The 11,099-nt window shown below is 30.1% G+C and overlaps 1 protein-coding gene across 1 annotated transcript in view; it reads right to left on the reverse strand.

Annotated features, from left to right (window-relative positions):
- Positions 1–4,757, reverse strand: part of LOC105366362 (fatty acid synthase-like) — a 16,698-nt gene extending 11,941 nt beyond the window's left edge. The window contains exons 1-6 of the mRNA XM_011504780.1: positions 4,279–4,757; positions 3,325–3,575; positions 2,424–2,655; positions 1,811–2,229; positions 1,201–1,494; positions 135–345 (exon numbers count right to left, since the gene is read on the reverse strand). Coding sequence (XP_011503082.1) covers positions 135–345; positions 1,201–1,494; positions 1,811–2,229; positions 2,424–2,655; positions 3,325–3,575; positions 4,279–4,465 — 1,594 coding nt within the window. The 5' untranslated portion in view covers positions 4,466–4,757. The remainder of the gene's footprint in view (positions 1–134; positions 346–1,200; positions 1,495–1,810; positions 2,230–2,423; positions 2,656–3,324; positions 3,576–4,278) is intronic.
- Positions 4,758–11,099: the final 6,342 nt, after the last annotated feature.

The following is an 11,099-nucleotide window of genomic DNA, read 5'->3' on the forward strand; positions in this document are numbered from 1 at the left end:
GTTTTGTTTTTGTTTTTTTTTTGTTTTTTTTTGTTTTTTTTTTTTTGTTTTTTTTTTTTTTGTTTTTAATGTAAAAAAGGCGTTACTTTTAAAATTACAGCGATTATCGGGATTGAATAAATTAAAACTCTTACCCATTCCAGGCCACTGCGAACCCATTCCAGCAAATATGAACCAGACGGGTCTTTTCGTTTCGGGATAAAATTGAATGTCCTTTATCGGGTGCTTAGCGACGCCGTGGGATGGTAGAATCGTGTATCCTCGATACAAGTTGCCCTTTATATTTTCCGCATGAATGTCGTGAAAAAGTCTTATGTATTCGACATCTATGGGCCTGCTATTGAACTGCCCAAAGGCACATTAAAGTATTTTAATATTTACGTACACTTTAACCATTGTAATTTTAACTTGACGAGAGGAGGGAGGGAGGGTGGGAAGGCGATGGAGGAGGATAGTCAAACTTATAAATAATTGCTGCGTAAATCAATCGATGTCGAGCTGACTGGTAATCATATATTTAATGCGTACAGTTGATGTACTTGACAGGAGCCAACGTATGGGAATGCGAATGTAATTCAAAAACACGTGCAAATGATTTCGTTTTAATAATTTAGCAAATTTTTTTTTCTAATCATCTCTATTAACGCAACGTGAATTTGTATAAAATAATCGTCGCTCGATAACCATGAGCAATTACAATATTGATATTTAAAAGTAATGATGTTTTATTTTTTTGTTTTTTTTTGTTTTTTTTTTGTTTTTTTTTTTTTGTTTTTGTTTTTGTTTGTTTTTGTTTTTATTTAATTCAATCAAAAATTCCAATTTTGTAATATCCATGTCAAGGTCAAATTTTCAATGCAAAAATTAATAGATTTATTTAATGCACGAAAATTGAATTGAATATTGAATAGTGAAAGGCACGGCTGTTCATTTCCATCCGAATGAATCAGTAGAATAATTATTGAAATAATTGACGTTCTCAAGACTATTGTGTGCCGGCGATTGTAGCATTCTTGAATTCTCTAGGGAAATGAGAAGAGAAATATAAAGAAATAGAGGGGTTAATGATTAAGAGTTTGAATATTAATCGCGTCCCGAATCAATCCTAAATCAATGTCCTTTTACAATGTTGAATCGTCGTAAAAAATTGTCGTAAAAAAGGCGTAAAAAAGGCGTAAAAAGCGTCATCGATAGACTCACCTTGTTTATTATGGTCGATACAGCTTCCTCCGTTCGGCCGGATATGGCCACCAGTCTTGGTAAATTGTCCATTGGTGCGCCATTATTGACTTTTACCTTAGGATTGGATTTGAGAATCATGTGGACGTTGGCACCTCCGAATCCAAACGAATTAACGCCAATATATTCGCCTTCCAAGGTAGTTGCTTCCGTCACGACCTTCATTCTGCCATCTTTCAAGGCCGGGATGCCCTGTTTCGGTACGTTGTAGTGCAAATTCGGCGGTATCGTTCCCGTTTCCATGGCTATTATGACCTTGAAAGCAATTTGCGCTCTTAAAAAGAGGAGTAAGTTTGTGTTTACTTTTTGTTCTTTTCTTGTTTTCTTTTTTTGTTTTTTGTTTTTTTTTTGTTTTTTGTTTTTTTTTTTTTGTTGGCATTATAACGAATTCCGGAATTGAATGTTCGAATGCGAGGACAAGCGGGCGAGACGTAAAAACGGGACTAGTAATTCGCTATCGCTCTAATCCTCTCAGAGACAGGCGTAAACATTTGACGATGAGGTAACAAAGCACAGGTAATAAATCATGTTTAGAAAAATCGTGCAGCAATCGCGCGTAAATAGAACTCACTTTGGCGACGGAACAGACTCCACTGGCAGACTCGGTGTGGCCAAAGTTCGACTTGCCCGAACCGATGAGCAATGGAGTCTTGCGTCCAGGCGTAAAGACATTGTCGATCGCGTTAACCTCTTCGGCGTCACCGACTCTCGTCCCAGTCCCGTGGGCCTCGATGTAGTTTATCATCGTCGGCGGTATCCCGCACTCCATGTAGCATTCCTTGAACAAGAGGCTTTGCATGCGAGTCGAGGGGAAGGTGATTCCCTGCTCCTTAAAGCCGTCGCAATTTAGCTTGCCGTGGACAAGGGTCGCGTAGATGCGCTTCGCCTCCTTGGCCTTCTGCAGGAAGACCACGCAGATGGCCTCGCTCCTCGCGTAGCCGTCGGCCGCATCGTCGAAGGACTTGCACCGCCCGTCCAATGACGTTACACCTGCCGATACGATGAACAAACACTGTATGACTCGCATTCGTCCAAGTGTTCGAGAAGATTCGAAGTACGAGAATTATTTCGGTGAATTCGAGAACCGGCCAAGTCGTTCGTTCAAATCGACGGGCTATATTTATTTACGTTAATAGTAACAAGATTGCCGGACTGGACGAGCGTCAATGCCGAACGTATCCTACCCAAATTGTAAAACTGCATGGCGACGAAGGGATGGAGGCAAATGTTCGATCCGCCGACGATAGCCGAGTCGCAAAGACCTTCCCTTATCGCCCTGTAAGCGTGTTCCAAAGCATAGAGGCTCGAGCTGCAGGCGGTGTCGACGGTGTAGCTGGGCCCGGTTACTCCCAGCCAGTAGGAAATACGATTGGAGAACATGGCGCGGGCACAGCCGGTGATGCCAAAGCCATTATTCTAAATAGAAATTTGAATTACGTGCTGCGATGTTGGTAAGCGCCGGACGATTATCTGTATAGATTATCTCTATGATAATTTGGGCTATTAACAGGTTTCGAGAGAGTTATTTTTTTTTTTTTTTTTTTTTTTTTTTTTTTTTTTTTTAATCGATAACGGCCTATTTGCTGCTGGATTCACTATTGTCGTCGAGTGATTGTAAGGACAAATTCGTTAAAAACAGCACGAACAAGACATGCAATTACTATGTTTATCCAATTATATGTTTAATGATAGCTATTTTAACTTTGAATGAAATTTGAATGGATAAATAATCGGCCAGCGAGTCTCACGCATCGTTAAATATTCATAATTAGATAAAAAATTGTTTAGTCAGAGCCAAGTGATGTGAATTGTCCTCGGAGTCCGAGAGTTATCGATCGATATCAAATATCATCTCATACGCGTCTCGTCCAAATGCATTTTAAGATATATTTTGCTATTAGTGTTAGAGCTTGAAATGAGTAATATGAGTAACCGTAATTATAACATCTCTAAAGAGCTCCGACTTAGCTCCGAAGATAATTCAACTTGTCAGATAAATGACGGAGGTCACTTTAAAGGATTTGATGTGATGGGCGAGCGTATGTACAAGTACTTGAGAGTACTTGTACGAGTGCGTAATAATACATTAATTTTGTCGTAAAACCAAGTCTTCTCCGACTCGGAGAACGAGGCGCCTATGAATACTCCAGTCCTGCTGCCGCGAAGCTGTCGCGGATTTATCCCAGCGTCGATAATGGCCTCGTAGGTGTGCTCGAGCAGCATCCGACACTGCGGATCCATCGTGTGCGCCTGCTTGAAGTGGACACCGAAAAAGAGTGCGTCGAACTTTTCAATGCTGCTCAATTGGCCCACGCGTAACGGAATATCCGGATTTTCTGTAATTTGCGTGCAAAATAATAAGAGGCAGACGTAGGCATTTTTTTTAAATGCAACGATAATTACGGCAACGGTGGTGATGACGAGAGTGAACGCGTTATTTAAATGGAGCACTAGCTTAAACAATGTCAATTTACAGAATGAAAATAATAATAATAATAATAATAATAATAATAATAATAATAATAATAATAATAATAAATAGGTAAATTCATTTTTATCCTCGTGCGATTAAGATATTCTCAATGAGTTGTAAATTCTAGTATTAGCAGCAGGAAAATATTTGTATGGTTGTCGGGGTAATGTATTATTGTAAGCGCAAAGAGATTAAGAGAAATTTTAGTGCAAAAATCTCGGAAATTTAATGGCAATATTCGATTCGCAGGACACTTGCCATGTGAAATTGGCCTTGAAAATAGGGGTGTATTCTGTAAAATAGACACGTAGGTAAATAATTATTCTAAACAAATATTGTAAATTCAAATAACGAATATTTCCGAGCTCTAAAATATCAATTTTAGAGTATACTTGTTTTTTTTTTTTTTTTTTTTTTTTTCCCCCCCCTTTTTGTTCCCTTAATCTTTTCATTATTCTATTATTGTTTCAAACGTTTTAAGATTATTAACACGTTGTAGATGTGATGGATGATTATAGTTTATGAGTCTCTTGTCTCTCTACGCTCAACTATGCAATAATATTCACCCAATTTCCATCGGCCATTTGGTGCAATAAGGTCAACTTTACTCATGAGGTTCTCCCTCAGCTCATCCATATTGTCCGACGAGGGAAATCTTCCTGCCACGCCACTGATAACCACTTCGTCGCCAGGCCGAACTTCCGGCAGCTTCCGAGGTCGTATTTCCTCGTGAATCATCTCGCCGGGAAACATGTCCCTGGTATGTAAGCGTGAAAAACAATTTTATCGAGGGCACATCCAAAACGTTTCCCAAAATGACAATGACTAAACGGCGCAATGACCGTCGACTGGGCTTTGGCCGCAAAGAAAAATTTCAGTGCTTTTATATTATTGGGCGAATTATTAAGCTGGCTCGGAGAATTTTATTGAAATGTCTGTGTGAGAGAGTTGGCAAATCGAAATTAAACACAACTTCGCGGACAGTTGACAACGAAAAAATCGAACGAGGAGCATAAACGAGGGGCTTTTTATAACTGTGAGTGTTACCGCCACTTTGGTCATTGCTTGCGAGAATTAAATTTTAAATTTACTACAATTTTGCGAATAATGCACTCGCCGATTTCAATTTTAATTTATAGAATTTAAATCATTACGAATAATTATACATGCTAATTACATAAGTGGATTTAGTTTTTCAAATCTATTTAAATTCTATACTTTCTGAGGGTTTTAATTTAAAATAATAAAGCAGCTGATAAACGGGAGAAGGTGGACCGTCGTCATTTATTATAATTAATATCCTTTATTTATTAACGCAAATTTATCGAGAAATCGTGTCATTATGATATTATTGTTTTCTCCTTTGAGCAACAATAGAAACTTTAGCAATATTCTTATCAATATATCATTTTTCTTTTGCTTTTTTTATTATTGAATTTTTCATATTTAGTCTCGCTGTTAAGAAACAACCAAGTTTTTGTTATATTATAGAAGATATTATGAATCTCCGAGTCTACGGTTATAATCTTCGAGGATATAATGGATATTGATCGAGCCAGTGTCAAGTCCAACGCCTTACGATCCATCTCACTTACTTACTCGTACTCTTTGTTATTTAATTAAGAAAATTAGCGTCCTGTAATGAATTCCAATTCTGTTAAATGACTCTTTGAATTCATTTGGTTACAGCACAAACATTATTCAATATAATAAGCCCTAATATTATTTTTTCAACGATGATCGCATTATCCATGTGTGTTTAAATAATCCTTATCGAATGATTATAAGGAATTGAATTGCAGTAAACAAAGTAAATTCATGACAATAAATTTCTTAGATATTATTTCCAAATAAGTGTATCATCGGGAGAAAGTACAACCGAACGTTTTATCAAACACTAAGTCGTTTAACTATCGATACTCTATTAATATGCAATATCATTAAACAAACAACTGTTTATTAACAGAATTTCTATTCAATCAGGGTAAATGAGAATATAACAGTAGTTAGTTAGGTGAAATTATCACAGTTATCTCATCCAATTGATGAATTACATTGCAAGAAAATGCTCTGAAATTATTTCATAAATAGCCGTTAATTATTCTCCTAATGACAATTTATTAATTAATTATTCGTATTAAAGTAATATATGAAATTATTATTATTTATCACTATCAGAATACGAGTTTTTCAGGTTACAATATGACATGCACATTATCTAAAGCCTTTTTTTTTCTTTCAAATTTTCTAAAATGCAATGCACACGTTGATTATATTTAAAAACACGAGATCCATTAGTAGTTAATAAAAATGCATTCATTAAATATTTGGTAAAAATGCGAGGATTTTAATTACGTGTGAATTCTTCAATAAGTTCTTTTTATATCGACACTCTCGTATACAATTCTTAAAATATTAATGATTGTTTAACATTTACATTTGACAATCTGTCTCTTGTATTACAATGTAATATTTTGAATTATTTCTCTAGAAATAACTTGAAATTATTATATTATATTATTTTCATATATATTTACAAATAAATTCAAATATATTTTATAAAAAAAAAAAAAAAAAAAAAAAAAAAAAAAAATTGCACTATATTATTAATTTTTACTTGAAAATCCAAGAATTAATACTCGAATAATATTACAATTCTGTATTCGATAAGGATACATTAAATTTTAAAACTTTGACTTATTGGTATATTAAATTTTCTTGAGCTAATTAAAAACAAAAACAAAAAAAAAACAAAAAGAAACAAAAAAAAAAAAAAAAACAAAAAATAAAAGTAATTTTAAGATACGAAGAAAAATGGACGAATAAATTTGACTTGAAATTTTTTACTTAAAAGTATGGAAATGGTATATAACAATGATTTAACGACTATAATGTGAATCCATTTATACATTCATTGAAATAGAAAGATCTTTGATATTTTTTATGCGGCCTATAGAGAATGTAGAATATAATGGAAGCAAACTAACAAGAAAATAATTTTCAAGTCCAAACTCCGCTTGTCATCTCCCTTAAAAATAAATACTAAAAAAGCTGGAATTACTTATTCGTTTGGCCAAGTCTTAGACGAGTCATAGACACGTTTGTGTCTGTATCACTGATGAGGATTATCACAAATTTTTGTTATTGGCCATGAATATTGACCAAGCAGCTCGTACACCGATTGAAAGCTCACATTATTTAAACAAAGTTATTTCGCCGATTTGGCGAATGGAATTGCCGCTAGTTTCATAACTGAAAAGTCGAGCGCGCATCATTGGAGAAAGTAAGATAGAACAGTAACAACATTTTAAAAGCTTCTAACGCGCTTATTTAAAATACATTTTTTTTTTAAAAAAAATTTATTATGAATATCAATAATTGAAAGTGTAAATTATTATTAATAAATATGAAGATTTTAAAATATTTAATAAATAATAGTCATTATGAATTTTAATTCTTTATTACACGTCAAGTATTATATTATGTATTAGCTGATACTATTTATTTATCAATTGTTATTAAGAAGTTTATTTATATAAATCGCGATAATAATCGATCAATTTATTTTTCAACGTTACGTCACACTTTTCCTACAAATTTTGTATTTTCTATTTAATTTCTAATATATTAATTCATATATCATATACTTTATAACTCATATCTATTTCTGATATAAATTTGTATAAAAATACTGTTGTTTTAAACATTATTTTTGGCCTTGAATTAATATGCTAAACGTGGATTTAACTCAATATAAACTACTTTACTTTCAAAAACTTCAATCAATGATATTTTTAACGATATTTTTTTTTCTTCTTTTAGGAGAAAATCTTCTATTAGAAAAACTTGTATTATTTCAAATGTGATTTACTTATTGCGTGTAAAAATTGTTCTTGTAAAATTACAAAATAATTTTCAATAACAGCATTTATTGTACAAATAAGAATGTAGACTCGTAGAACTAATATCGATATAAATTTCATAAATCTTTACTAAATACTCGTTAAAAAATAAATTTTTAAATGCAAATAATTTCTTATCGTTAAATTGCATCTTCAATACTTTTCTGATATGATATTCAATTCATTTCGAACATAATAATCTTATAATCAACATTACCCTATGGCAGAACAATATCAACATGAATAATATCAATCGTTTAGTATGAGAATTAAAACCTTGTGTACTTATTTTCTAATTAACTCCAATTTCACTGTATTAGCCACTTAGCGCACAATATCACAATTAAAAACTTAATTTTTTTCTATCGGACAAGGGTGTAAGGGAAATTGTGTTTTTTTTTTTTTTTTTTGTTTTTATACTAACAAAAAAACACAACATATTAAAATGAAAAATATACAATATAGTAGAGTATTGAAGACATGAAAATTTGTTGAAGAACTTGATGTTTTGTTATTTTACTTGAAATTGTTTCATTTATTCAACCATGTTTTCACATTTTAATGAATTAACTTTTAACAATTTATTCAAGTGCTTTGTTGTTAATCGTAAATAATTTACATATTTTTATCATTCGTTAATGGTCTAATTCAGCAATTCAGTCACACTTGTACATTTCATTAAGTATGTTTTAACTTTATAAAATATTCATCAAACCCAATGTGTAACATGTATAATGATAGAATATTTTTGTCTGTTTGAAATTTTTTATATGATTTGTATCAATTTTGATATGAGTGATGATTTCAGTATGAAAAATACATGAAAAAAAAGTCTAAAAAAATTCCCTTTCAATTCACAAAATTGTATTTCGTGTAATGACTCATAAAAATGATTTTTTATTCTATATAATACCTTCCTGAATATATATATATATATATATATATATATATATATAGTAAAAAAAATTAAAGTATCAAGAAATTTAACATTTTGAAAATTACAACACAAATCTTTAAAATTATGTATCTTACAACATAAATATTTTAGTAATATTATTGAAACATTGCATACCATGATTATTATTATTTAATATAATACTTTTTACTAATTCCAAAGGTCGGATTATATTAAACGTCATTTTCTGTACTAAATTATTGATTTAAATACAAAAACCGAATAAATTATTAAACGCTGACATTGTAACATTCGCAAATTTATAATTACGTACAAATGCAAGCAAATATCTGGATTGTTAAATTAATTTGTGTACATACGCATACTGATAATTTACAAACACAAATCAATTCTCACATTTAGAATAGTGAATTAATTTTCAGAATTTTTACCGAAAATATTGGTAAACTAAAGATTTTAAACTTTTAACGTGCAAATAATGAATGATATGTAGTACGTATACGAGTGATTACTGCACATCTCCTCTCGTATCATTTATTTATTTTTTTTTTTTATTTTTTTTTTTGTTTTTTGTTTTTTTTTTTTTTTTTTGTTTTTATTATAGTGTGGGCTACGCTATTAACATATAGTATTTAAATTTCAAGAATTCGAGGAGATATACAAACTAGAATACCATTGGTTTCCTTCTAAAATCCCACTGTGCGTATAAATGTATTTCTCACATGCGCCATTGTTTTCGATGTAATTGCTTCGTTTTATTAAGTATGCCCATAACTTATCCATTAAAGTAAATAATTCATTAAAGTAAATAACCCTTCAAATATAATTTATTATTCTTTCAATCGGTTTTATTCAAGATGGTACTATGCAATAATCACGGATGAAATAAATGGAAAAATTACATTTTTAATACCGATAACCGATAAGCATTGTATATATTTTTCTCACTTATTACTAATTACAAACTATGAATATTATTATTAATAATAGGAAATTTTACTAAATTTATCCTTCAAAGTAATTGTTCTTAATAGCATTAAAATTAAAGTAATAAATTAAATTTCTTTAGAAGACGCGTTTTTAAAAAGAATCTAAATTATTTTCATTGATTTATATTTTTAAACATATGTATAATAAAATTATATTTCTTATATTTTCTCAGTTAAATAATTAAATGCCTCAATAATTATGTAAATTTATTGTCTATTCTAGCATTATAAATAATTATGCTAATTAATATGCTAATTAATAGGTTTGTAAGTAAACTTTTTTGTTAACGTTATTTTCTACAAAATGTTAATAGTATCGTTTAGCAATAATATTGATAAACGTTTAATTGCCTCTTATTTCTTAAAGTTTAATTTAAAATTAATGTAAAAAATTTGATAAATATTCGTATATAATACAAATTTATAAATTCAACTTGTCCATTATCCAATATTAACATCATCCATACTTATGTAAATTAAAATTATATGACATAGAAAATTTGTCAAATATTCATGAATATCTGTGAGATTATTTTAGATAAAATTTTAAATATATTAATATATTTATCATACATATTTTTAAATTGAATAAAAGCTAATCTTATTATGATTTTATGATATTGAATTTTCGGTAACTAAATTTTGATATGCGAAGAACATATGCTCATGTTTTGACAGATTTGTTGACAGAATGCATTGAAATTGTAATTTATGCGAATAAATTTCTATATTCAGAATTAATGATAAGACACGACTTTTAAAACATGATAGTTCAAAATATTAGGAAGTTGCTTTTACTTGTAAAAGACTTCAACTCATTCGAATATGTATAGATTTGCACAGTAAGTATCGCAGAACATAAACTTTGTTTTTTAAAGGTAAAATAAATTCTAATGGCTCCATAAGCAATGAATATTAATATTTTCGTATTATATAGCGAAAATCTCTGACGTCAATATGCTATTTTACACATAAACAATTTTATATAATGAAATATCGTGAAAATTTTTATACTACTTAGTCGCAGTTACAAAAAGGATTTATTGAAACAAATTACACATTTTATGATAGAAATCTTTATTGAATAAGCCATAATGAAGTGTACGTAATGTTTGTTTTTTCTTTTATTATTAATTTTAAATAGCATAACAGTATATTATAGTTATTGTACAAAGTTCAAAAATATATTATCGTTTCAATTAAGTAAATCACTGAACAGCAGTTAAAACTCAGCGAATTCTAATATACATACATACATACATACATATATATCGCATTGAATATGCTTATACTTTATCAAAAATACCAATACATCTTTATTTCATTATATTATGCTAGACATTTAAGATTACTTTTAAATAATTATACATATACATATGCATATGCATATACATATGTGTGTGTAGCACGAAAAAATTACATCTTATTATAACAAAAATTATTCTTAGAAACTAAAAATATCATTTGTTGCTTATCAAATTTTTATTAAAAAATAAATCATTATAAAGTATGTATAGAATTAAATTGTCTATATTATTAAAACCATTTTGCTTTATAACAAGATGCAAATTTTCTTGATG

This window comes from Ceratosolen solmsi, unplaced genomic scaffold (genome assembly GCF_000503995.2).
Source record: "Ceratosolen solmsi marchali unplaced genomic scaffold, CerSol_1.0 scaffold70, whole genome shotgun sequence".
Classification (NCBI taxonomy): Eukaryota; Metazoa; Arthropoda; class Insecta; order Hymenoptera; family Agaonidae; genus Ceratosolen; species Ceratosolen solmsi.